We start from the raw sequence: 26325 nt of genomic DNA on the forward strand, positions 1-26325 counted from the left end.
CTGACACCGCCGCCGCCGCCCTCGCCGCGCCGGACGCCGCTCCGCTGCCCACGCCGCGGCCACCTGCAGCAGCAGCAGCAGAAGCAGCAGCAAAAGCAGTAGCAGCAGCCGCCCGGCTCCCCGCTTCCCGCCGCGCTGCGCGGCGGAAAGAATAGAGAGCGCCCAGCCCGTCCCGACCCGCCCGCCCGGCGCTCCCGCAGGCAGCCGGGGGCCGGGGCGGGTCGGGTCCCCGACGGTCGGAGCCCGCCGCCCGCCGCCCCTCGCCCCGCTCCTCCTCCGCGGATGGGCGCGCTGCCGCCGCCCGGCCCCCCCCGGCCCCGCCGCTCCGCCTGAAGAAACTTGGGACGGCGGCGGCCTCCGCCTCCCCGCCGCACCCCGCCCGGGCTGCGGGCGACCCTTCCCCGCGCCGCCGCGACAACTTCGCGGGGGGACCCGCCCGCCGCAGGACTCCGTGCCGGGGCCGCCGGCCCCTCGGCGGGGACCCCCTGCCCCTGGCCTCGGTGCTGGGGAGGAGCGGGGGTGCCCTGGATGGCCCTGCGCACTGGGACGGCTTGGTTTGGGCAGGTCCTGCGCAGAGTTTCCCGGCTTCAGGGCACCTGGTCCCGGCGCTCCAGCAGCCTCCTGTGCCTCTCTTCCTCGCAGGAGTCCGAGCAGGCGGGCGGAGAGCGGCCGCCGCCGCAGCACAAGCTGCCCCGGAGCAGCGGCAGCGGCGGCGGCGGCGGGCGCCGCCAGCCCCCCCGGCGGCTGCTCCCCTGCTGTGGCTGCTGCGGCCTGTCGGATCCCCGGGCGGCCAGGGGGGGACATGGTCCCCTCACTCGCCCCTTGCTGGCGGCCATGAAGAGGCAGAACGTGCGGACCCTGTCCCTTATCATCTGCACGTTCACCTACCTGCTGGTCGGGGCTGCCGTCTTTGATGCCCTGGAGTCCGACAACGAGATGCGAGAGGAGGAGAAACTCAAAGCCGAGGAGATCCGGCTCAAAGGAAAGTACAACATCACCAGCGAGGACTACCGGCAGCTGGAGTTGGTGATCATGCAGTCCGAGCCGCACCGAGCCGGAGTCCAGTGGAAATTCGCCGGCTCCTTCTACTTTGCCATCACGGTCATCACGACCATCGGTGAGTGTCTCCCCTCGGGGAGGCCCTATGGGGCCACGGCCGGGGCTGGGGCAAATGCTCCCCGGGTTGGGAGAAAGGGAGAGGGGCAAGGAGGCTGTTACATGCAAAGGTGCCGGTGCTGGATGAATTTCTTGCTTCCCTCCTCTATTGTGTAATTCATTGCTCTTCTTGGGCACTTGTTGGACTTGGCGGTGTCCCGCACCTCTTCCCCTGGAGATGGATCCTTCATCTCCTGGGTGGCACTGAGGAGGAGTGGGGCTGCTCTGGCAAGGGGAATTGGCAGTGGCCAGGTGGCTACCATGGAGCTCTGGTTTGGGTGGCGAGGAAGAGTGGGGGAAGAGGCAGGGTGACACTCTGCTGGGGTTCCCCTCAGGAAGAAGGCCCTGTTACCACACTCCTTCTTACACCTTTGCTTAAGAGACATGAGGAAAACTTGGGCAAAAGGCAGCTGGATGAGAATGAAAATGAAGAGGACATGGGAACTAGATCAGCTGGGAGAGCCCTTGATGTAGCCAACCGTAGCCCTGCTTTAGCAAACTTCATTTTGGTGTTGGCAAGGGCTGCGGTGGTGGTTCCCACAGCTGTGGTCCCATTGCTGGGCCTTTCCTGGGCATTCCCAATGTGTTCCTGAAGTTTTTATTGCAACTGGAGTGTCTGATGTGTCAACAGGTCATAGTCTGCATCTACCCTTTGTGGGCAGATGGTGTGAAAGGCAAAATGTTGCCTGCTGTCACATCAGTGATGCCCAGATTCCCAGATGTACCATTTCCCAGGACGGTCAAGGGACAGTCAGTGGACACAGCCATGGGCTGTCATTTTGTACTTCCCTGCTTCCTGCAGCTAAAGCTGAGCATTTCACACAAAGTTTGCTTCTCTGCCATGAAAATAAACACCATGAAGACTAGAGGCTGCAGAGTGCACACAGAACTGTGTTACAACTCCAGCTTTGGCTGGATGAGCAGGTTTTCTTCCCTGGTTTTGTATTCTTTAAGGTGGGTTTACTGAAACTGTTTGTAATGTTCTTCTCCCAGAACTTCTAGCCCCCTAACAACTGGGGAAATTTGAAAAGACCCTTCTAGCTCAGTGGCTGTTTAATAGTGCATTTTACAGAACAGGACAGGAAAGTAGCTCTTATTAATACAGAACGACTTGGTCTTTTTACTATTTAGGGTTTGTTACAAGAAATTTTTACACTGCCACCTGAAGATACTGAGTTTTCTGCAGAACATGATGTCCACTGCCCTTTGACAAGTACCTACTTACTTTTGTATTTGACTGTATTATACCTGGAGCAGTAAAAAAATTTCCTTTGAAAAATCATCTGACAGTATAAAGCCTATTTGCCCTTACAAAGATAAGATTTTTTAAGGAATAATTTCCTCTTTTTTTCTGCTATTAGACATATTAATATAAAAAGCAAATATTAATAGGTTATAGAATATAAAGTAGAATGGAACTTTGGCTGATGATTTGTATTTCCCGCTGTTCATTACAATGTCAGAACTCTCTTTCCTCCTTTGGCCGCTGGGTCTCTCATCCTTGACCTGTCTCTTGTCACTTATTTCTGCTAAGTGAATACTGGACTGTCATACCCCTCTGGATTACAGCAAGGCTTACATGCACACGCCTGTGTACTCATGGTGCCCTGTACTGCTGCCTAAGACTGACTGCAACACTTGCTCCGTTTGTAAGCTCAGTTGGTGACAGGTGGAAAGGGCTGTTTGTACAGTAGTTTGATGTTTTGATCGTGTTTTACCTGGAAACAAGTACAACTTGCTTGGGAAGCTTTAGCATTTTCTCCTGCAAAGAGCTGGGATTTGTTTAGGAAGCTCGGAGCACCTCAGCATGCAGAGAATAGTGTGCATTTCTGTAGGCAGAGGCACTTTGGGATGTCAGAATGGTTTAAATTTAAAAGTGTGTATAGCAACAGGGAACCACTGGGAGGAAGAGTAACAATAAAAAACGGTGTAGAAAGACAGACATTCTGTAACAATTGTTCATTTGGGAAGCTCTTCTCCTGTAGGATATCTGATCCGTCTTTTAAAAGTTTATTAATAGTTGCTATCTGCATCTTGCCAAATGCACTGCTATTTTTTGTACCATCTCTTCTGTACTAAAGTGGCTTCCTGATGATATCTGATCTACTGGTAGTCTTTAAAAGTGAGCATGGAGAATTTTTCTTTGATTTCTTATTATCCTAAAATAATTTGGCTCACAGAGGGGAAAAAATTACTTTATTTGTTTAAGTTCTCAGGAAAATAAGAGTTCTTATCTGTGTTTCTTGCACTGGAGAGTGATTTTAAATGTCTGTAATAATCGCTAGTGAAGATTCTTTTTTTAAAATCTGTGTGTATGTTCTCCCTCTAAAACCTTCTAGACAGACTTCCAGGAGCACATGCAGTGGGGTATGCATTGGGGAACATGCTGTAGTCAGTAGGTACTCCAGCAAGAGTGTGTCTAACTAACGAGCTGATTTTTAAAACTGAATGAACAAAGACCTTGCCTTCCCTAATCTGGATGAGCACCTCTATCTCCACAAAACTTCCCTTCTGAGAAAACAGTGATGAGAATCAGAGGACCACAAAGTCGAGCAGTATGAATGTGGTCGCAGACTAATTTATGTCTACCTTAATTGTACTCCGTGATACTGCCGTGCTAGCAACATGTCTGAAGCAATTACCTCTTTGCTGTGCTGATTTCAACTACTGTAGCTTTAATTTAATCAAAGGCGTTTATGGCTGGCCGTGGCCCATCAGCCCACTGCCCTCGGTAGCCGGGAAGAGGCCGGTGCTTCTCGGCAGGTGCCGGGGCAGCAGCGCTGCGGGGCGGCCGCGGGAGGGGCGGGGCGGGCACTGCTGCTCAAGGGACGGGTCCAGCAGTGTCCCCGGACCGTGGTGCTGAAGGGAAGGTCCCTCTTCGCCCTCGGGGTGTGGGGAGTGATGGGACAACTCTATCAGTGTCCTCGGGCGCTGGTGTTGAAGGAACAGGTCCAACAGTGTCCCCGGAGGTGGTAGCGAAGGGACAACTCTGGCAGTGTCCCCAGACCGTGGTGCTAAAGGGAGAGCTCCACCAGTGCTCCCAGTCCGTGGTACTGAAGGGACAACTCCACTGAAGGGGTAGATCAGTGTCCTCAGACCGTGGTGCTGAAGGGACAACTCCAGCAATGTCCGCAGTCCGTGGTGCTGAAGGGACAACTTCGTCAGCGCCCTGGGACTGTGGTGCTGAAGATTCAGCTCCCGTCCATCTCCGCTATTCCGGGCTCCCCTCATCGGGCAAACTCTGCAGCTTGTTGCTTCCCGTGAAAACACACCATTGAAGACCTGTTTGGAAGGGAGCACGAAAACCTGAAACCCTCCTGTGTGAGGTGAAGTGCTAAGATTTGGTCAACTCTCACATTTCCTCAAATCTATGGCATTTGGCTTTTATTAGAGGGTGGTGGAGGGTTCTTGCTTGTCAAGCTGAGTACTAAACAAAGAAGCAAGAGCTAATCAAATAAATGGAAACAGTTTGTTTTTCACCTGGGGCACACCATATTTTTCTACTCCGCAGTGCAATGTTCTTTTCTTTTTTTCTTTTTTTCCTTTTTTTTTTCTTCAACTGACACAAGAACAAAAAGATTGACAACAGCAGGTGCTACATCATTCAACGAGTCTGCTCTTAAAATCCATTAGGGGACAAAAAAGGATCAGCTTTCACAAAGTTTTGGTTATGTTTGAATTCTGTGAAAGTTTTCAGGTGCTCAAAAAAAACTATTAAGCTTTTCTTGGCTCTCACCAGTTGCTGAGTTTATTTCAAGATTGTTCTAGTTTCAGTTAGCTGGTATAATTTCCTATCCATTTTCAGTTACACAGTGAAAATGATGAGAGTAGTTTAATGAAATTCTCCATCCAGCTACTTGTCTTTTATGAGATCCACTGTAGAATATGCCACAGAATTCTTCAAGAGGCATGAAGGGAAACACCAACTTTTGAAAATAAAAGGTTATTACTAGGATTGCTAATAAGTATTAGTGTCTTTTTCTACAGGTCTATAAGAGTCAGTAAACTGCTTCTATGTAGGCAGGTGTCAACACTGTCAAAATGTGTTATTGGTATGGATATCACTCTATCATTTAGGCCTTAAAGGGTGATAGTCATACTTGATTTAACACCACCGAACTCTAGTAAACACTGAATATTTCTGGAGGCTTGTGCAGAATGTAAGAACTGAAAGCTGTTTATGTCACCCTAAAATGAACTGAAACAACAAACAGATTGAAGATTGTTATTTAATTATTTTTTCCTGAGAAGTGACTGTAAGGGGAGCAGAATTAAAACGGTTTGTGCTGTGAATTGCTAGTCTCTTTTTATAACTTTTGGACCTTTGTTTTCAGTTTTGAACCTACTACAAGCGCTGAGTGAACTATCTTGGTGAACACAGAAAAAATACTTTTTAAAGAATGTGGTGCGATACCTGTAATGGTGAATGGAATAGGCACCTATTGATGGCTGTTTGGCTACTGAGGAACTGTCTGCATCCAGATGAGAACATTGCATTTTTCTGGCAGATGGTGGCCTGACAGGGAGTTTGAACCTGCATTAATGAACTAAGCAAACACATGTTTAAATCCATTTTGAAATAGCTGTTGAGTCTTCATATTCTTTCTCTACATCACTTTACCCTTCTGTAAAATGGGTATAAACCCACCAAATTAATAATACAATGATGTCTCTAGTTTGGGTTAGAAGAAGACAAAAGTGTTTTCACGTGTGAATTATTTTGTCCGTGGTGCTCCTTCTTTAAGACCAACCTCTGGGGTTTTGAGCCTGGTCTTGGATTTTGATGTATGGTAATATTTAAAGCCAGTCCACTGGAAAGGTTTCAGTAGGGAGTTGTGGCAGATGGACAGCTTGCAATGAAAATAAAGAAAAGAAAGGTAGAAAACAAGACAGGGAAAGGGAAAGACTGAGAATAAGGACAATGTTTTGGGCAATTAACTGCTGCATTCATGACTCGCCAGGACCATGAAGGTCATATCTCATATAAAAAACCAAACAAGCACAGAGTAGATTAAGTCAATCAGTTATTAATAAACTCAGGTGAAAGCAGAGGGCAAGATTTTCTGGTGAGGTGAATGCTTGTAGATACCATGAAGTAACAAATGTATTAATTCATGTCATCTGAAGCTTTAGTGAAGAATACTGGATGATCAGGATTTGAATGTTGGTGGCATCTCCCAGGGAAGAAAGAGGTCAGCTTCAGTGAGCCACATACTCTCCTGCATAATTAAAAAATTCTGCAAGATCATTTCACACTATTTTCTTTGTCTGTTGGAGATTAAAAAAAATAAAATCTAAAATACTGTTCTGCTAACACAGAGGAGCCTTTGAGGCTACTTTGCTCATGTGTTTGTGGAAACAGTTCTTGAGTTCTTGACGACTGGTTTTGCAACGATACCTCACATTCCTGCCAGAGGCACTTGAGCAAAAGCTTTTTAAAAATCACTGCTAAGCAAGTAAAAAGTACAGCTCGGAGTGATGCTGACCTGCAACTTCCCACTGTATGGCTCACTGGCAGTGCAAGTGTAACAACCAGCAAGAGTCAAAAAACAGTTTTAGAGAAACGTCGAGAAACATCTGTCCACTGAACTAGGTGATGGTGTCAGCAGATTTCCTTACTGAGAATTAGTGTCTTGCAGTTTTTTGGTATTTGGTGCTCTTTCACTTGCTCCTAACTATTCATAACTTCTTTCTTTAGCTGAAGCAAGTGGGATTTAGATTAAACATGAAGAAAACTCTTTCCTCCTGTCAGGGTGGTTGTGTGCTGGCAGAGATTGCCTAAGGAGACTGTTTTAAAAAGAGATTAGAAAAAAATCTCTCAGGAATCATTGAGTTATAGCTGCTTTTGCCTTTGGGGAGGAAGATGGACTGGATGACCTCTTGAAGTCTTTATCCTTTTTTCTACATCTTGAGCCCTAATAGTTCTTGGGCTAATTTGTTTTTTCTTGAGAAAAAAAATCAGAGGTCTTTGAAGTTCCATTTTCTCCACTTTATGGTCTTTGCTTATTGATTAGTTTCTATGCAGTAAACCCATTTATGTACCTTTGCAAGTGTTAGAACAGAAATATCTGTGTCTGCCCACTGTCAAGGTTACAAGCTACAGGTGTTGGTGAGTGTTTTGGGAAAGAAGTTAGCTGAAGAACAAAATGATCCTGCTGATAAAAGGATGCCAAGCAGAAATTCACAGGGCAGAACTGGGAGGCAAATAAGGTGTTTTTAACTGAAATTAAGGGAAGAAATTTAGCTGTTAGCTATGGGCTAATGCCTGCTTCAACTAAAAAGAATAAAAATCTCTGATTTCTCTGGGAACAGCTTCACAGCTATAAGGCTTGACTAAAGAAAAACTGATGAACAGAGAACTTTCCTGTTGGACATCATGAGTTTTGGGACAGACACTACTGGACTAGCACAAAGGATGGCCCGGGATGCTGTTGTGTTTCCTTGAATGCAATCTGAGCTGAGGTGCTCAGTTCCTTCAGTACCAGAGCATATTCCCCCATAAATGCTGAAAACCATTCTGATGGCTTTGAGCTGGAGTTGCACAGTACTTTATATGCAGAATTCTGTACTGACATTAGGTGATTCATCTTCACAACACCTCTGTGTAAAAATTATCCTCAGTTTAGAGACAAGAAGAGAAAATGACTTTCTGAAGACTCAGGTTGGGAACTATTTCTAATTGCCAAACAGCTGACTTCATTCTCTGTCAGGCAACATGGCATCAGTTCACAGCCAGATTAAACAGTGGAGATGAACCAAAGGCAGAGATATATAATGAGTTCAAGGTGATACTAGTAAACTCCTGCAGCTTAGGTCTTCTGACATACAATAATAGCAGAACCTGGAGCTTTATTTCATGAAGGATCATTTACTGTTCTAGCTAATTATCTCTGTTATTACTCTGTGTCTTCTATCAAAGGCCCTTTAGGCTATTAGGTATCAACTTTCTATGTATTTTATTGAAGATCCTTGGCTGGGTATGGATAAAGGCTGCACGAAATATCCCCTTCCTCCCTAACAGATGTTAGCAAGGACACTTGCTGGTGATGCAGAACTAATAAGTGAGAGTCCTTGCTGCTTGTAAGTTGAACTAATGAGTTCAACTGTGGACTTGTAACAGATGTTTGCTATGTGTAGCAGGCTTATTCATCTCTTTTTGGATATTTTTGAGTGAAGCCATGGACTACTTCAGAAATATCACACATGGACATTGCTGTGATGCAAATTAATTTTAATGTGTTACTTGGTCAGGATTATAGTCTGTGGAATCTACTGACTTTGAGTTGAATAGATTACCACGTTACCTGTACCCTCCCAAGTGTCTCTGACTTAATAAGCTACAACTAACACTGATATTTTTGGTGTTGTGGCTATAACACTTCCTTTGAATAAAGTGAGAGGGTCAATGGATAAGGGAACGTTTGGCAAAACCGAAAGAAAAACAAACAAAAACCAAACTCAAAAATAAAGGCCTGATCTAAAGCCTGTTGTAAGCAACAGAGAATATTTTGAGTCACATTAGTTTTGGATGAGATCATTATTTGTTAAGAATTCTACAATTCAAGGAGCTATATTTTATGACAAACCAACTCCTGGAAGTTATCTGTAATAGCAGTTTTCAGATTTATTTCTCCTTAATAATGAAGCAAACAGAGTTTGTGGTGTTAAAGTGTATGTTCACTTAAACATTTATACTGATATGTATTTTTTTAATTGGAAGTGAAAGGCTAAACTACATGTCTACTGTGCACCTTAACCTTTGAGCAAAGGGAAATCTTGAGGAAGACTGTTGTTTTCATTCCATTTATTTGTTGTGGTGTGTGGTTCTTTTTTTGTTCTTTATCTGTTTTCCTTTCTTTCATCACTCTCAGACTGTTAACAACCTCTTCTGATCCAGCATCTTCTGACCCCCTGAGATTCTTTTTTCTCCTTTTTTTTTTTTTTAAGTGTAATGTGCAATTACTTTTTTTTTTTTTTTTTTTTTTTTTTTTTTTTTTTTTTTAGAGGAAGAACCTCCAAAGTTTTTTGGCAGGTTTTTCTTTTCAAAGAGTTAAATGACCTTATATATATGGCCAATTGTCACAAGCGGCTTATGCAGTCATCAGCTGGTTAAAGGGTTCAGTGTCCTTTTTAACTGCTTTCATTACGGAGGTGATTAGCGAATGCCTGTGAAAGGAATCTCTCTATTAAGGACTCATGTATTTGTTACTGATTAGGATGCTTAGAAGGTAATAGACTGTATTGTCCTTTCAATTCCCTGCACCAGCAGGAAAAAAGAGCTTCAGAGACAAGCGGGCAAGTAGTGGGGTTAAAAGGCATCTGATGAGAAGCTGGTTATCTCCTTGCTCTCCCACCACAGAAGAGGATCCCTCCCTTCGCTGGCTGCGTGAGCCTTCTCAGGCAGGAAAATTTCACAGAGAGCTTTAGGGCACAGATTGATCAATGAAACCTGCTGCAGCTCTCTCTAATTGTGTAATGCAGGAGATTAGCTGTGAGGAAATGCTCGTAGATTCCAAATTTAGGGATATTCTTGACATATTGAAGGGAAGATAGAAATAAAAGATCTACTTCCAAGGCAATTGGCACTCTCAGCTATTTCCGATGTGTGCCACCTCTAACTCTTTACAAAAGTGTTTTGGGTGCAGATGGAACATTTTATTTCTTCCACCCTTTTTTCTTTTGATGTCTTCTAGAGAGGATGTCCTTCTCCTATGTTTAAACCATCAAAGGCTATGGAAACTGTATAAGAAATTAACTGTTGTAACAAAACTGTAACCACTGGAGTTTTGAGTTGTCACTTTGCTGCATTTCATACCCATATGGAACTTTTCAGGAACAGACACAGTAGGAAAAGGTGTTAAATATTCTTGTTTCAAAGATCTAGACCTCCATTGCTTGAACTACAGAACAGTTGCTATTAGTTGTTAATAATTTGAACTGTTATGGTGAAACAAATCTGACTTCACTCAGTGAAAATAGTGTTTATGGCAGTAATAATTTTTAAAAATCTGCAGTTTAGTTCTTAAGTTAACTTTGTTCTGGGTAAATATGAAATATTGTTCTGCAGTAAAATCAACTCAAGCAGCAGGAAGGAACTCTGTCCATAAGGCTCTGCATGCAGGCTGCGTCGTGTAAGATACTGCATCAGAAATATTTTAAAACTGTTCATGAAATAAAGATGATTGAACTCTCTATTACAATCTTGCATCAGAAAAACAACTCACACTTGCAGAGGTGACTTGAAGGCTCAGTGCTCACCCACATTTTTCTGGTCTTTGAGAACTTCTTGGGCTTCCAGAGGTAGACCATGAATTTTAGAAGACTTCCTTATAGGATAAAGCATACATTATTTTCTCCTGAGGACTAGAAACAGTAGAAGGATGCCCTTTAAGCATTATTCAGGGTTGTCATATATACTAGGCTGTGAAAAACCTGGATTGCCCCAGACTACCAAAGAGGAAAAAAACCCTTATTTTGGGATGTGAAAGCGTGGAGCCCAACATTTGAGGAGAGAAAGTCTCTTCCAACATTTGAACTGATTTACCCACCATCTCTTTGCCACATGCTCTATACAAGCCCCTGATCTACAGTTTGTTTGCTTTAGAAATGAGATAAGGCTGGTTCTAGGCAACTGATAGTTAAAGCAGTGACACTGGATCTGTACCAAAGCACCTGGAAATCCCAGTAATTTGACCTGGATTCTTCAGCTGACCTTTCAACTGATATATGAAGAATTCAGTGATCTTCTCAACCTCCCTCCTTTAAAGTTTCTCCCTTCTTTTGCTGTTCCATGTGGGAATGAAGATCCCAAGAAGAGAAAGGAAAGCTGATTGCTGTTCTGGCTATGCCTTATCAGCTTTTTCATTCTTTTCTGGTATTTTTTCTGACAAACGAATAAATGATCATCCAGTCTTTTGGCAACAAAGGCTTTAGCTCTTAAAACACATTCTGCCTTGTAGTAAAAGGCCTATTATTTAAAGGGCACTTTTCAAAACAATTAGTACTTTAGCAGCAATGTGTTTGCCTTAATGAGTGCACTCTGTCAGTCAGAGGAAATAGCACAAGCTGATACCTAGTGATGTAGGCTAACATAGGCAAATTAACGGTGTTGCAAGTCAGTTAATGAATGTACTGCACGTCCAAGAGGTTTATTTTAATGAGTGAAAAGCACTAGATGTGATTCAGAGTGGCTTAACTTGTGTTTTTTTCCCAAATATTCCCCCCAATGATATTTTCATTCAGAAGCCCTCATAACACTTCTATGTTTGTGATAGTTTATGCTGTATGGGTTGCATTCAGGTCTGGTTTGACTTGTTGGACTGTCACCAAAGATAATTTTTCAGAAAGTCTTCATTGCTGTTGCTGTATGATGTTTGAAGTCAGTGTCCTTATGATGTAAGTACATCAGCTACTGGCATTTTGATATGATATAGATTTCTTTTTAAATGTTTCAGGAGGCTTTTCTTTTCTCAAGATGGACCACAGTAAAGGCTGGTGGTATTGAAAAGGTAAAGGCATGGGATGCAAGCTTGGCTCTGAGTATATCCAGGAACAGGTGTCACAATGGAACTTGCTGGCTCTTGAGCGTGTGTGGTTTTAATTTGGGTGACTTACTGGAACCTGACTGCAGGTCGAGTGATAAGGAGTTAAAAAATATTTCCATGCTCTCTTTGAAAAGAATCCAGTCTGGGGACCCTTTAAAATATGATCAAAACCTGACTGTTGCTGTTCTGGTCTGCTCCTGAAGAACTCGAGTGTGGTACACTGAGTAAGGAAAGGTGTTAAACAACAGCAAGGAAGTGTTAGAGTGACCATAGAGGAAAAAAAATAAATCTTTCTAGCAATGATACTAGGGAAACACTGAAATACATTGCCTGGGGAGGGCATGGACTCTTCTTTGCTAGGTCTTGCAGAACAGGATGGACAAGCATCTGTCAAGAGTGCCCTATGCATACTGTTCTGCCTTGAGGCAAGGTATGGACTATCCTCCTCCTCCCTTAGTTTTAATGGTTCCACACACCCAGAGGCTGTTTGAAGTTTGTCTTGGATCTTGCTTTGGATCTATGTAAGTTTATCTTGTCCTTTTTTTTTCTGAAGGTTCCTGCTTCTCTGAGGGATTATTAGTGCATCCTACAATTTTGTCTCCAGCTGAATATCTGGATAAGAATCAAACCTCTTCTCTAAGCAGCAACTGCTCACTGTTAGCAATGTCACCAGTTTTTTTATGGCTGCTGTTTGAACAGCTCTACCAGTGGCTGTCCCAGGGAAAAACAAACATGCTGCCTGTCTTTAAAAGAGGGACAGGAGAGAACATGGGGAGTTAATGCTCAGTCAGCCTAAATTTGATCTTCAGAAAGATATTTGACCAAGCTGTTAATCAGCATGAAAGTACCTGGGGGATAACGAGGGACAAGCTGGAACAAACCCAAATTTTTCTTGAGTGACTCAGGTTGGACATTTCTGAGTTTGTTTTTTTTTTTTTTCCCAATAAACAACTGATAGTGGGGGAGCAGTAGGTCATGATGTTTACTGCATACATGGCATGATAATAGCATTGAGTTTGCATAATTACAGTGAAAAAACCTAGACTGGATTGAATTACCACAGGTGGGTACAAAGTCTGGATAGACACACGCTGTGGACTAGGGGCTGGACTGTGACTGGACTTATCACATGTGTGAAAAGCATATACACTGTGCAGGTAAATGGGTAAATGGGGCAGAAAATACAAACCCAGCATCCCCCTGCTAAATCTGCCACCAGATAATTTCACGATAGGATAAAAAAATGCAGAAGTAGCTATCACTAGTTTTCTGTCAGATTGGATGGACATAACATGTACAGTCATACAAGGACCTGTCTTGTGGTTGATATTTTCAATTTTGCCATTAGTGGCTTGTCAGATAGAACAGAGAGTACACATATTAATTATGAGAGGGATGCCTAGCACTTCAAGGGCAGGACCAGAATACGAAACGATTTTGATAAATTGGAGAAATGGTCTGAAATCAATATGACGACATTCAATAAAGTCAAGTGCACAGTTTTACACTGAAAAAGAAAATATCAAACATACGTATAGGAAGATGATATGAACTGACTACATGCAAGTACTACAACACCATGCTGATAAAGTGGGAAGGCTTCATCTTGGAAACTGGATCCAGTTTTGGGCACACAGTGTTTTGAGAAAGGATGAGAAAAATCAAAATGTTACTAGAAAACTTGACCAATATTCAGTATGGACAGGAATTGTTTAGTTTGGAAAAGAAATACATGAAGAGGGGAATAATAACAGCTTCAAACACGTGGAAGGTGGTTGTAAAGAGGAAATTTGTACATAAATATGCAAGGTTTACACTTCAGCACCACAGATGTATGTTCATCATCAGCTGTGAAAACAGCTGTAACATGTTCTATAGGGAACCTAAGAAGTGCCAGTAACGGAATATTTGTCTGAATAGATTAAACCATTGTCCAACACACATTGACCTGGTGTACTTCAGCCTGCCTCAGACCTGAATGGACTGGGTTATCTGCTGAGGTTCCTCCAAACCATGTGTTCCTAGGAATGGGTGTCTGAGAGGTGATACAGGAACTGACTGGGGAGTTGAGTAACCCTTGAGGAGCTAAGCATCCTGAAATAGGTCAAATGGTTTATTGAGGTTTTCTCCCAGCCCTCACCCTCTGGGATTATGTACTCTGTGGATGTTTCTGAGTACTGAACTAAATGAACAGCAGCATTTGCTGTCTGACAATGGACTTTGTTATGGTCAAGGCTGAACTTGCCTTTAAGAGAGTTGTGGTGCTAGACCAGGCATCAGTATGCACCTTGGAAATTCTGTCATGCAGAAACAAAGAGGTTTCTCCTCTTTCCCTAAATCCCATGCATACAAACCAGCAATTTCCATAACACAGACAATCATCCAATCTGTTATCTTGGCAGACACCAATGCCTTTCTACTTTGGAGGAAGGAAATCTATCCCATAATACACCTGTGCAATATATGGCAATGGTGATTTTGTTGCTAACCCCCACAGCAATCAGTTTATGCCCTCAAGCATGAGATTTGATTATCCTTGTCATTATCTAAGCTACAAATGTTATTAGCAGCCATAAAATTGTCCATTAAAGTGAGAGGAATTACTTGCCTGCACCAGGGGGAGAACAGATAATTTACCACACAGATTTAAGCCCAAATGCATGTTTTTTTTCCAGAAGAGCCCTCTAAGCCTTTGTACAACCTCCATGTTGGCATTTCAAGACCTGCTTCCCCCTGCATGGCCTTCAAATCTGGGTCTTTTACAATAACAGTGAGATAGATACATGCTGTTGGAATAACCTAAGGTGTCATGAACATGTGTTTCTTCATGTTCCATAGCTTGAATGAATGCTTCCCTAATTCTGGAAGTGCAAATGCCCAGACTTTGGTTGAGTTCCATGTTTTCTATCCTTCAGTGTTGATCTGAACTTCATTTACACAAAAGCAATTCTGGATGCCTTGGGCTGACTTGGTGCCCGTGGAATGACTGTGCGTCACTGGTTGAGTGTAGGATCAGTCAATTTGCTCCTAGCGGGGCCATTTTTATAGGTTTCCTTGATACTGCAATACTAGGTTTTTATAAGAGGAAAAAGTGATGTATCACAGGGGCCAAAAAAAGATGCTCTGTCTGAGTGGGTGAGATCCAGGGTAGTGTCTGAAAAATTTCTTTGTCTTCCCTGGGACTGGCTGATTCATCCCCTTCCCACCATCCTGTTAATTCCTGTTCATATATCAGTTCACCGTAAAGCTGCTTTTTTATTCCCATGTGTTATTGTGTTCCCATCTCCTTCCAACAACAGGGAGTGGGAGAGAACACCTACAGCTTTCCCAACAGACAAAAATGGTGGATCCTGACAGACTGGAACAGATTCTGATCACAGTTGTTTTCTGTAAATCTTGTGGAACTTGATTGTTTTAGTGTATTTGTTGACTCTAAACTGAGATGAATGCGTGCAGAATCTGGTCTGAAGAGCCCATATTTTGAAGGAAGCATCCCCTCCTACTCACCCAACAAATTTACACACACGTGGTGTAGCATCGATATTAGCTCCTGTAGCAAATGGAAAATGTGTCAGTAGCCCGAAAGGAACAGAAAATGTTCTCAAACAGGGCTTAAAAAAGTAAACAAACATCATATAACGAACAAAATCAATACAGTTCCATATTAACCATTATGGATATCTCTGTTTTTGTCTGCATCATACTGTGCACATTTCAGTGCTGTGGGAAATGTAGAACCTGGGGATCTAATTTCAGAACCTGGAGATGGTGTATTAAATGCAAGGCCTGGAGTAGAAGGGCTGGCAGAGATTTGTGTAAAATAACAGAAAAGGTCTTCTGTTTGAACCCCTCCTCAAGAGCATTACCTGAATGAAAGGAATGTGAATACATGTCCAAAATGGATATATATTCATAGGTGTTACGACATTATTAGAAATAACTCCTCAAAAGCTCTTTTTTCCTGAGTCATCCCCATTTAACAAATGACTTTGTGAGAACTAGCATTGAGTTCAGGATATCCAAGAGCAGACAACCTTTCAGCTTTCTGCATTCCAAAATCTTTGTATTCCTTAGCCTCTCTTCTGCTTGGAGGGAATCCGAGACGGAGGAATGTCCTTATGCTTTCCAGCCTTCCTGTCATGGCCTTCCATTACTCTTCATATCTTCCAACACAATCAGTAATATTCAAGCTATTCTTGTGGGCTTCTCTGTTGAATTTCTTCAAGCCAAGCTGCTCTTGGCTGCTGAAGGAATTCCTTCTTCTTCTGTTCCTTTCAGAACTTGATGTCCCTATTTATCCAGGAAGCAAGAGTCAGGGCTGCAGACTAAGCAGGTGGTTGATGCTCTTCTTAACCAGAAGACCACGTCATCACCTATCTCAATGGAAGTTGTGTTAGATTTAATAGGAGGAAATAAATGCTCCTGTGATCCAGGGCCATTCTTTGATTACTTACCTAATACACTTAATATTGGGGGAACATTCTGTGTCTTTTGGATGATGACTTTTGCTTCCATTCACAGTGCAGAGCTCTTTGCCAAGGAGAGACTGGCAAGTTTTCCTGCACAGCACATTGGTAGAGACTTGGAAGAAGAGGAAGAAGCTGAAAACACCTGTTAGGACAAAATGGACCATTGCTTGGAATCCTGCATTCAGGTGATTTCCTGAAAGAGAAATGTTTGGTTTTGATGGTCTTTGCTCTTCTAGTGTTTCAGTTCCATATATCAGAAAAGCCGTGCATGCTCACTGAGTCTCCTGGAGAGCCACAGGAGCTGTGCCTCTCTGTGTTTGCTTTTCTAGTAGAAAGATAGTAGAATGTGTCAGTGTAGATTGATTGATAGATAGATGGATAGACAATTTATTTTCTTTTGTATATAACCTATTAATGTGATGTGCTCCGACCCTTTTACACGTGTCCCTCTGGGAAGCCCTCAGGGAGGTCCACAGCCTTTCATCCTGAAGGGGAGACAGAAGGCTCTTGTCTCTCCTCTGCCTTTTACTTCCCCTCCCAACTGCAGTGCTTGATGTCGATCTCGCTGCTCAGAGTGCCTGCAACAGGCAGAGACCCGGGGGCCTGGGTTTCTTGTCTCTTTAATGGCATTCTGTGAGCTTGTGCTCAGAGGGAGGCAGAGAGATCAAAGGCTGTGCGAGTACACTGCACTTGATTTTGCTTACACCAATACAAATCGATTGACTTCACTGAGTTATGAGGGATTTACAGCTAGGGGAGAACAGATTCTGACCTAATGGCTCCAAAAGAGGCTTTTCTTGGATGAGCAATGTAATTAGAGCACTGGAACAGACAGATTTCGTGACTCATCTGTGGGTCTGCAGTCTTTTCTTTGCTTCTAGGAGGGTGTTCACTAATGTCACCACACTTTCATTTCACGTGTGGGCTGATCTAATGAAGGACCAACCTTTACTGGATCAGAGACCTCTGTTCAGCTGCAAAGCATCCTCCAATCTTCATGTCACTGTGAAAACTTCAAACTCAGGACCAGACACTGGAGTAGTGGAAAATTTCCACTCTCTTCCTATGTTTTACTAAAGCAGAGGACTAAAATAAGCAAAAGAAATGAGGCAGGGTCTGGGGAGAATGGACTGATGACTGAGTTCACTTACCGATCTCAAATATGTGTTCTAGCAAGGGAAAAAATGATGGAGCACATGTACCAATATCAACCTGTGCCAACATCAACCTGTACCATATATCCAACCGGAAAACAGTACAGGTATTTTGAAATCAGTAAAGCTCCTTTTCAGAGCTGGCTGGAGGTCTGGGGGTGAAAAAATTTTCTTAGAAGATACCAGTTCACTGAGACTGTAAGGCATTCATTTGGGAAACTTTGTTGAGAACTTTCCCTATGTTTGGGGAGGATAAGTTAATAATGGTTGATGTAAGAGGGACTAAACATGTGTTTGGGAGGACTGGAGGTGAGCACAGTCACAAGGCTTGCATCCTCCGGGTGCCTGGGGGCTACACTGGACACAGCACTCAGGACATGGAGGTGATGCAGCTTTGGCTGCTGGTTCTCCTTTGGTCCCAGTGCAACATGAACTGGATTCAGGGGCCAGGTGTTGCAGTTTGGTTGGTGACCATGACAACAACAGTAGCAGGGTTGTGGCAGGGCAGAAGCCCTTATTCTGCTGCACATGTAGTCCCACCTCTTTTTCACCCATCTCTCATTTCAGCTGAGCTTTAGCTGTGAGAATTGTTTAACACCAGGGCTGAGGCAGTGGCAGGCAGCTGTTGCCTTGCTTAATCCATCAAAGCAGCAAGGAGACAGTGGTTTCAGGGAAAGGTAGGGAGGCAGTGATGGAAGAGACTAGAGTTTAGCATGGGATGAGAGAAGTGAGACAGTGACACCATATCAGACATCACTGATGGTTTCTTCAAAAAGATTGGGTGCCATTGGTATGAGGAACTCAATGGAGGTGTCTTCCTTATGTGCAATCTTGTCCTTTATGTCTGTATACTCTCTTCTGAAGACTTCAAGGTGCCAGAATGCATTTGCTCCAAAATCACAAACTACTGCAGCCATACCTCTGCTAGATTTAGCCCTCCTGAGTGGGTTGCTGCTGGTGCGGTGCTCAGAACAGATTGTAAGACCCACCTGGGAAGAAGGTGAACCACTATGTTCTGAATTGTGTGCTTCACCATTTGGCAGTGACAATAGAACAGATATATGTGCAATTGGATTTGAGGTTGGTTTTCTTCTGATTTCCCACTCGTTGAAACTTAGAGCCAGTCATGATGATTGGTCCTGTCCTTGGATTCGAGCCCTGGGCTCTGTACCAGCATGAAATTCAGAGTAATTTCGAAAAAGTGTCTAGAAGATCACAGAACTAAAGTTCCATTTCAAAAAGTAGCTTTTGCACTTAGGAGACTGGTTTCCAAACCAAATAAGCTCATACCTGCCAAATGTGGGTTTAGAAAACAGGTTGGTTGGTGTATGAAGTCATTGAAGAATATGAGAAAAATATACCTTTCATGACACTTTATAAAACAGGGTTACAGGTGCCTGGTGACTCCTAATCCTTTGGTAATCCACCTCTTCATCTATTGGTCACACAAACATCCCTTGGAAGATTTTCCTCTCCTGTTACTCCTGAGGGAGTAAGTCACCATGTGAAGTATTAATGAAAGCTACAGTCTGCTTGTACATAGACATTAAAACTGCTCTTTCTGACTGCTGACTCATGAGGTACCAACTCATGTTGGTTTTCACAGGAGTTTGATGAATACCTGTAAAACACAGGAGTAAGAAAAATTTCTGTGGCTTAGAAAAAAGACACAAATGAGTGCAACGAGTAGTAGGATGGAAGGAGAGGAAATGAGAATACTAACAGTTGTATTCTGCTGATTGCTCTCAGTTGCCACCATCACTGGTCAACTGAAGAATTTATCCCAAGAAAGGTACTGTCCTTGTGGGTAAGTTCAGGGAGATATTTTGTATCCAAGGTGCTGTGAGGAACAATGCCCAGAGATATTTTTTGAAGAAGCCAAAAGATGATAGTCACGCTGGCACAAATGGCATTGCAGATGGGGAAGTGGGTGATGAGAAGAGGAATCTGGGAAAGATGGAGCAGGACTGTGTGGTCATGAAAAGCTTGAAGATGTGGGAAAAGTAGAAGTCAATAATGAGAGAAGGGCGAAGTTATTGAGGTATGGTGCTGCTCAGAATAGAAATGTTGACCTTGGTTACCTTTAAGATTTTTTCCAAGATAGGTGAGGATATCCCACCTGAATGGGGTAACCTGTAAGTATAGAACATCACAGCTTATGCTGGTGCTGTTTAGAACAGTTACAATTTGACTGACCTTTCCTTGGAGAGCTGGTGGTAATTACACTTGGCTGAGGGCTTTCTTTATTCCTTGCATGATTGTGGGGATCTGGATGCAGGATACACTGTCCTTTCTGAAAGAGTCTGAAGCAACGATTTTATTTTTTAAGCCTCCAGAGATAAGCACTACCATATGTCCCCAAGCTATTTGCACTGCACAACTATTTGTAATATGGTCTAATACAACATAAGAGGTTCACACAGCTCACAAAGCTGCAATACAGGCAGGGTTGAAGCATCTCAGCTCAGTATTGCCCCAATCTGCAGGTTTTGAGTGCTCTCTGCCTTGAGTTTACCACTCTAGCATCAACCTCATTAGTAGCACAGCTCTTTTTAATGGTCATCAACACTTCAGCAAACTTTGGGGTTAAACCTCTGATGAGAGGGGCTTAAAAGTGTTCACACTGTTCTGACCTGTAGAGGTATTTGTCTGTGGGAACAGTTATACCTCATCAGGGTTAGACAATGTCCGAGTAGAAATACTAGACCTGTGTCATTAAAGCCAGGGCATCGATCAATAATCTGCAATCCTAATTTTCCAAGATCAGATATTTCTTAATGACTTCAGCTGGATTTATGAACACCTTACAGCTTTGAGTGTCTTGAAACAACCCTCTAAGGAGGGAAGGTGCTACTGCAATGTGTGGCAGACACGCTGATGCTTCTGTTTTCAGTCTGGGGCATGGCCATGGAAACCTTCCTGGAGCTGTTCTCCGGGTTAAACCACGCTCAGGGAGTAAATGTTATCACTATTTCTTGTGTGAGTGGAGAGAGCTAAATCACCTTGGGGAAAAAGGAACCAGCCAAATCCACTCTCCTGGATGCACTACCCTGGAGAAGAATTTTGATTGTGAGCAGCACAACTCCAAGCTGTCGTGATGTTCGGCTGCTGTCTTCTTTACAATCCTGAGGCAGACGTGCTGATTCCTCTCCAGATTGTGTATTTTGAGCACGTTTCAGTAGTGCTCTGAGTTAACATTTTTTTCCCTCTTCCTCTACAGTGCCAGTCATTGCCTTTTCTTCATTTTAGTGATTAATTGCTCTAAATACTCCTGCTCCTGGACTGCGGGAGTACAATTTCTGAGCTGTATTTCATCTGAACTTGCTATGCAAGTAAAAGCGAACTTGGGGGAGTGCACACACCCACGTATTGCTAGGTAGAGATGGTTGCCAAAAGGGCACCAAGTAAAAGAACAGTTAGTTCTTAAACAAGGGTATAATCTAATAAGCCAAAAAAAAAAAAAAAAAAAGAAAGAAAATTACATACTGGAATCTTCAATGCCTTCCCCCTCCCCCAGTTTCAAAATCTACAGCTAGTACAACCCCTGACTAGAGCAGTTATTTAAATATATATAGGCATCTGTGCTACTAAGAAAAGGAAGTGTGTCTGTTTGGGGAGCTGTGTGGAATGAGTTGGTGGATCTTAGTCCAACTTCTGGCAGACAGGTTTTCATATCACTCAAAGTCACCCCCTCACCCAGCCCCCTCCGGGTCTCGTGCCAAGCTCTTCATGTCTTCTTCATATGATCCCACCTACCTTAGCACCTTCTGCAGAGATGGAGTGTTCCTCCTTTTCAACTGGGTGCCTTCTGGGCTGGCACTGTCAACCCTGCATGTGGAGGGTAGGGTTGGCTCTGTTCTTGATCTCTGTCCCAACGCGGCTGATCCTTTGCTCCTCACTCTCTGTGATCCCTGTGTGTCAGACCCTTTTAGCTGTCCATATGACTGGTTTTGCCTGGCATGTGGCATCATCTTTTAATCAGGCTGAAAACAGGCCAACTAGAAGGCACAGTGGTGTCTTGTGGTAGGACTGTGGCATGTTCCCTGTCACAGGGTGGACAGGCTGATGTACACCTCTCCTGCGTCTGGTCTACCAAATGTATCAGGAACATGGAAGTTGTCTGGGATGTTGTAGCACAGAGCTTCTTCCCCTTTTCTATACCTGGCTCTGTTCTGTTGCAGGCAAAAAGCTTCAGGGCTTGCAACAAATTTGGCAGCCCAAAATTAGATGGTTAATTTGTTACAAGACTTTACAATTTCCTTTTCAGTTTCGAGGTGGAAAATCCATGGCTTGCTGCTGGCCTCCTTCACCTGTTCTTAGGGTATGCATTGCCAGGACCCTCAATCTGTTCTTGTTTACCGCTGCCTTCCAAACTTCCCTGAGAAACTTATTTCTTACAAAACTGTCGCTATGCCTGGGTGTATTTAGCTGTTTAACGAACCTCTTGTGCCCCTTGAAAAGCACAACAGCCCTTTTTGATGGAAACAGCACTCTTCAGGCTGAGTGCTTTTACCTACACTCAAAAACTTAAAAGGAAATGTTAATTGCTTTAGTGGTGTTATTGTTGAAAAAGGCACACAGGGCAGACGAGCTCCTAAAGACGAGTCTTGGTGCTGATAAGGACGAGAACAATCTATTTGAGTCTGTGAAAAGTCTGTGGTACCCAGGGCAAATTCAAAAGTGGAGTGGAAATATCTCAGTGATTGGCTTCCTTGTTGCTTTTGTCTGGAGATGGCAGAGCCGACTGGCATCTCAGGACTGTGTTGCCTTCTGCAGTGATTTGTCACAGGCTCTAGGCTGCTTTGGTGTGCTGCTGCCTCTGCCGCTTTTGCCTGTTATGGCAAGTGGCCAGCTGCAATGGAAAGGAAAAGGGAAGAGGGAAAAGGAAAAAGGAGTCATGAAAGACATGGGCAAGGTGCATGCTGGCTCTTCTCCTACACTTGGAGATGCTGTGGGTGGAACTGCACAATCAAATTCAATATTCAGTCTGGGGGGTTGAACAGGCGGCACAAATCTTTGGGAGCCTGGGTCCAGAACGGGGACATACAAACCCAGGAACAGGAGGATGTCGCAGCAAGTTCCCTTTCCCAACTCCTATCTGCCATAAAGTCAAATCAACAAGTCCTTTTGTTTGGTAGTGTGAGATGTGGGCAATGTGTCTCCATGTCTCGGACTGGCTCTCTTTGGTGCTCAAACAACCTAACCTTTACTTTTCTGCTGCTTCTGTTGTTGTGTTTTGTTTTTTCCTTTGAATTTTTGCACCCTTCCAGTCACAACGGCTGCAGTTTGGCATGTATGCTGAACCACCACTCTTTTATCAACTCGACACCTAACACACATTTAGGCATCCCCAAGATCATAAATAGAGATTACTTGGAACAAGAGCAGATAGGGAATGAGCATTTTCTACTCATTCTGTTAAAAATTAGGCATTCCATAGAAAAGGATCCAGCAAGAAGACTACGAGGGGGGAGCATGTAATGCTGTACCATGGTGATCAGATGAGGAGGAAGCCTTTTACTCTTGTTTTTTGTTCCCTGAACTGATTCTGAAATTTTTAATTTGAATAAAATACTTTAAAAGTCATGACAACCGCATCTCCCAAGCCCCTGAGACAAGTTTTTTTATTTTATCTGTGAACTTGATGCATAAAGAATAGTCATTGCTATAGCTCTGTTCTGGGTGCCAAAGGACCATACTGCTTCTGCTCTTAATTTGTCTGTGTCTCAGTTTCCTAGAAGTGAAATAGGCAGTACCTCCCTCTTCCCCTGCATGTGCAGTCTGCCCTGATAAAGAATCCTTCCCTGCCTTTTGCTACATTTGCAGACTACATAATATATAGATGCTTGGCTGGGGATTTAAAAGCCCAACTCAAATCCAGTGAACTAATATGTTTTTCAATTTCTGTATGCACCTGTTATTGTTCTCCAAATTCCTGGATTTTTTTTTTTTAATTTTACAAAGTCGTACTCATTCTCCCCAAAGAGGTTTTAATGGGCAGAGGGAATTAAGGTAGGCAGCCTGTAAAAATCCAGACACTTAAGAAAGAGCAACAGCTTAAATTATCATCTCAAGTTATTGCTGTCCTGTGTTACTGCTTACACTACAAAGTGCTCTGAGCTGTGAGGAAGCAGCTGGTCTGTAATAGTGGATCTGATTGGTATCAGGTAGAATCAGAAATGCCCCATTACATGCTATGTGGTAATGGTGGTCTTCAGCATGAGAGTATGGTGAAAGCTCTCTTGTATCAGAGAAATCTCTATTGTCTCATGTGGCCACAAACTGGTTGTAAATGGAATTTGTTTAACAGTGTCTCCAACTCATACTACAGAAATAAAAAAGATAACTTACAGTTATTCTTGATGCTGGCTTGTGGGTCAGGAACAAAACAGCATGAAAATCATCCTACGTAACAAGGGGGAAAGGAACGAATCTGTAGTTTGAAGAGTAGGAAATAGATTGGTCTTAGCCAATCTCGGGAAAAAAGTAACCTTATGCTCTTCAGACTTCTAGGCTGCTTTTTCTTGCTATAGCATTCACTGATAGACTCACTCCCTGTACATTACTCTTTTTTTTTTTCCCTAATTATGTCTCAAGGTAACTGCCCACCCCTTCCTCCCTCCACTTCCCACCACTGCCTTTTTAATCCTTAACTCAAGTTATGTCTAGTTCATGGAATTTCTACCTGGGATATGATGCTGAAGGGTTAAGCTGCAGTCAGCTTTTATGTATCAGAACTGTTGCTGGTAGGTGGACAGTGGTGCCTATTAAGAAGTGCCAGTTAATACTTACTTGGACTGTTCAATAGTCTCCAAAACTGGGCACTATTCTGAAATGTTCTTAAAATTCCCAGAAAAACCTAGGCTTCGGGTTTCATAGACAACTGAGAGTATTTAATCCTAGCACAGAATAACTTTTATTCCTGAGTAATGAAGACTGTGGCAGTGCAATAATAGTGCAACTATGGCAGAGTTGCTGCTTAGGTTTAGCACCACAGTTGTGATGGTGTTTGGTTGAGTTTCCCCTGGTTTTCGTAATGGTCTCTTTTTCTGGGATAGTCCTTCTTTATACTTGTCATTGCTCCAAAGAGAGCAAGACTTCAAGAGGTGGAGTGCATGAACTGATCTGGGAGTAACGAACTTGGGTGAGATTCATGTTATCATTCTGCTAATGTCTCAGTAAGATGGAAAGAGAAGAACGTGTCCAAGGGGTAGGGAAGGAAATAGTATTATGGGAAACTTGATGGTGGGATGCCATGATTCAAGTCCTTCATGAGTGGAACTGTGTCACTCACTCTAATGACGGTGCTTTTCAGCCTGAAATTTCATCCTGCTCCTAAGAAATGCCCTATACCAAAAGTGGTGTATTCCTAAGCAGGGAGGCAAAGGCCTAATTGACAGTTTAAATAAAATAGACTGTGAAATGACTGTATATTCAGTGTCTGTCCTCGATGCTGGAAGGGAATTCAGCTGGGTGTTTCCCTGGAGAAGCAACAACTCTGTCCAGCGCTGAAGTCAAGCCCAACTCCAGTGCAGTCAATTCTGTTCCTAAAGTGAGTGAGGACTCCTTAATATGTCCCAGAAGTCCACCCTGAGTTCTACATTCCTTGGTAAAAGCTTAGCAGGCAAAGAGGAAGAGAGAGAGTGAACATCTTGTTCAACTCAAGTGATGGGAACGGGTCTGTCCTCACAAATTTATGATAGATATATGTGTAGGAAGGAGAGTGACTGCTCCCCATACTCCAGAAGATTTGCCATTTCCGGGCAGCCCTAGAAGGTAATCTAAATATCTGTCACATTAGTACATCTGCTTGAGAAAGTTAGCTTTTATGGCCACTTGTAAACCAGGCAATTCTGAAAGGAGCCTAAGAAATCTGTAACTGTGTTTCAAGAACTGTGGATGCAGTCAGAGGGATCCTGGGCACTGAGGGAGGAACTTGGCAGGTGGGACCTGATGGGCAGATCAGGACTCCCCAGAATATACCCTGGGCTATTGAAGTAGGAACTTCATTACAAAAAACTTCAGGGAACCAAGCATTGTGTTTCAACCAGTGTGAAGTTGTCTAATACATTTTCCAATATTCTGTGAGCAGGAATAATGTAGCTGTAGTGCTTTTTCTTTTATCCCTGACATTCATCACAAAGACGAAAGCAATGATGTTGTGACTCAGCCAACCTGAACGAGCCTGACAGTTCATGCCTCTGATGGGTTGGGACTGGGTTATGATACGGAGTCATTTACTCTTAGTTGGCTTTCAAGCAGTAAGGACTCCAGAAATGTCCCTGATGAGGTAGGGATGAGGGTACTTAGCAAAAGCTAGTTCTTATCTAACTGACAAAAAAACCCCCATCTGTAAGAAGCTCCTTATTCCTGGTAGAAACATAACATCAACACAAAGAAGATGGAGTGGGAAAAATGCCTCATTCCAAAGTGTGTTTATCCATGGCAAAATGCTTCTATAAAAGGCATCTTGGGACTCCATATTTATTCCCCTTCAATGACTTCTAGACTGAATTTACTTGAATTTCAAGTCAACAGCGGCGATTCCTTTTTTTCTATTGCCAACCGTATAAACTTAGCTGGGTTATGGAAATCAAACAGTGCTTTCTCCCTCATGACTGGTGCCTCCAATAATATCCTGCAATCAGTATATGGGAAACATCTTTACTGGTGATAAATGAGCCAGCTTAGATACTGATTCATTCCCTACCACAGTGACCTTATCGTCCTAAGAATAGTAAAAACCAGTCTCTCCGAACAAAATCAGAAAAACTAATTTGGGGACATGCCACCTTGAGAAAGAAGGGACTGATTTTTACTTCAGTATGGTGGACTGTGGACTTACCTGTTCTTTTCTTGGTTCCCACACTCATATTTAAAGTTCACTGTGGTGGAAAGCTGATGCATCTATGCCTGTCTTGTGATGAAGAAGGAAAGCCCCTCTATGTATGTATTATCCCTCTTTTAGAAGAGTGCTATGGAATTCTGACTTGTACAGTACAG

At 43.3% G+C, this 26325-nt stretch overlaps 1 protein-coding gene across 1 annotated transcript in view; it reads left to right on the forward strand.

Moving 5' to 3' along the window:
• Window positions 1–499: 499 nt before the first annotated feature.
• KCNK9 (potassium two pore domain channel subfamily K member 9) overlaps window positions 500–26325 on the forward strand; it is an 87858-nt gene continuing 62032 nt past the window's right edge. The window contains exon 1 of the mRNA XM_027645723.1: window positions 500–1117. Coding sequence (XP_027501524.1) covers window positions 529–1117 — 589 coding nt within the window. The 5' untranslated portion in view covers window positions 500–528. The remainder of the gene's footprint in view (window positions 1118–26325) is intronic.

Source organism: Corapipo altera, unplaced genomic scaffold (genome assembly GCF_003945725.1).
Source record: "Corapipo altera isolate COAL_440 unplaced genomic scaffold, ASM394572v1 51, whole genome shotgun sequence".
NCBI lineage: Eukaryota > Metazoa > Chordata > Aves > Passeriformes > Pipridae > Corapipo > Corapipo altera.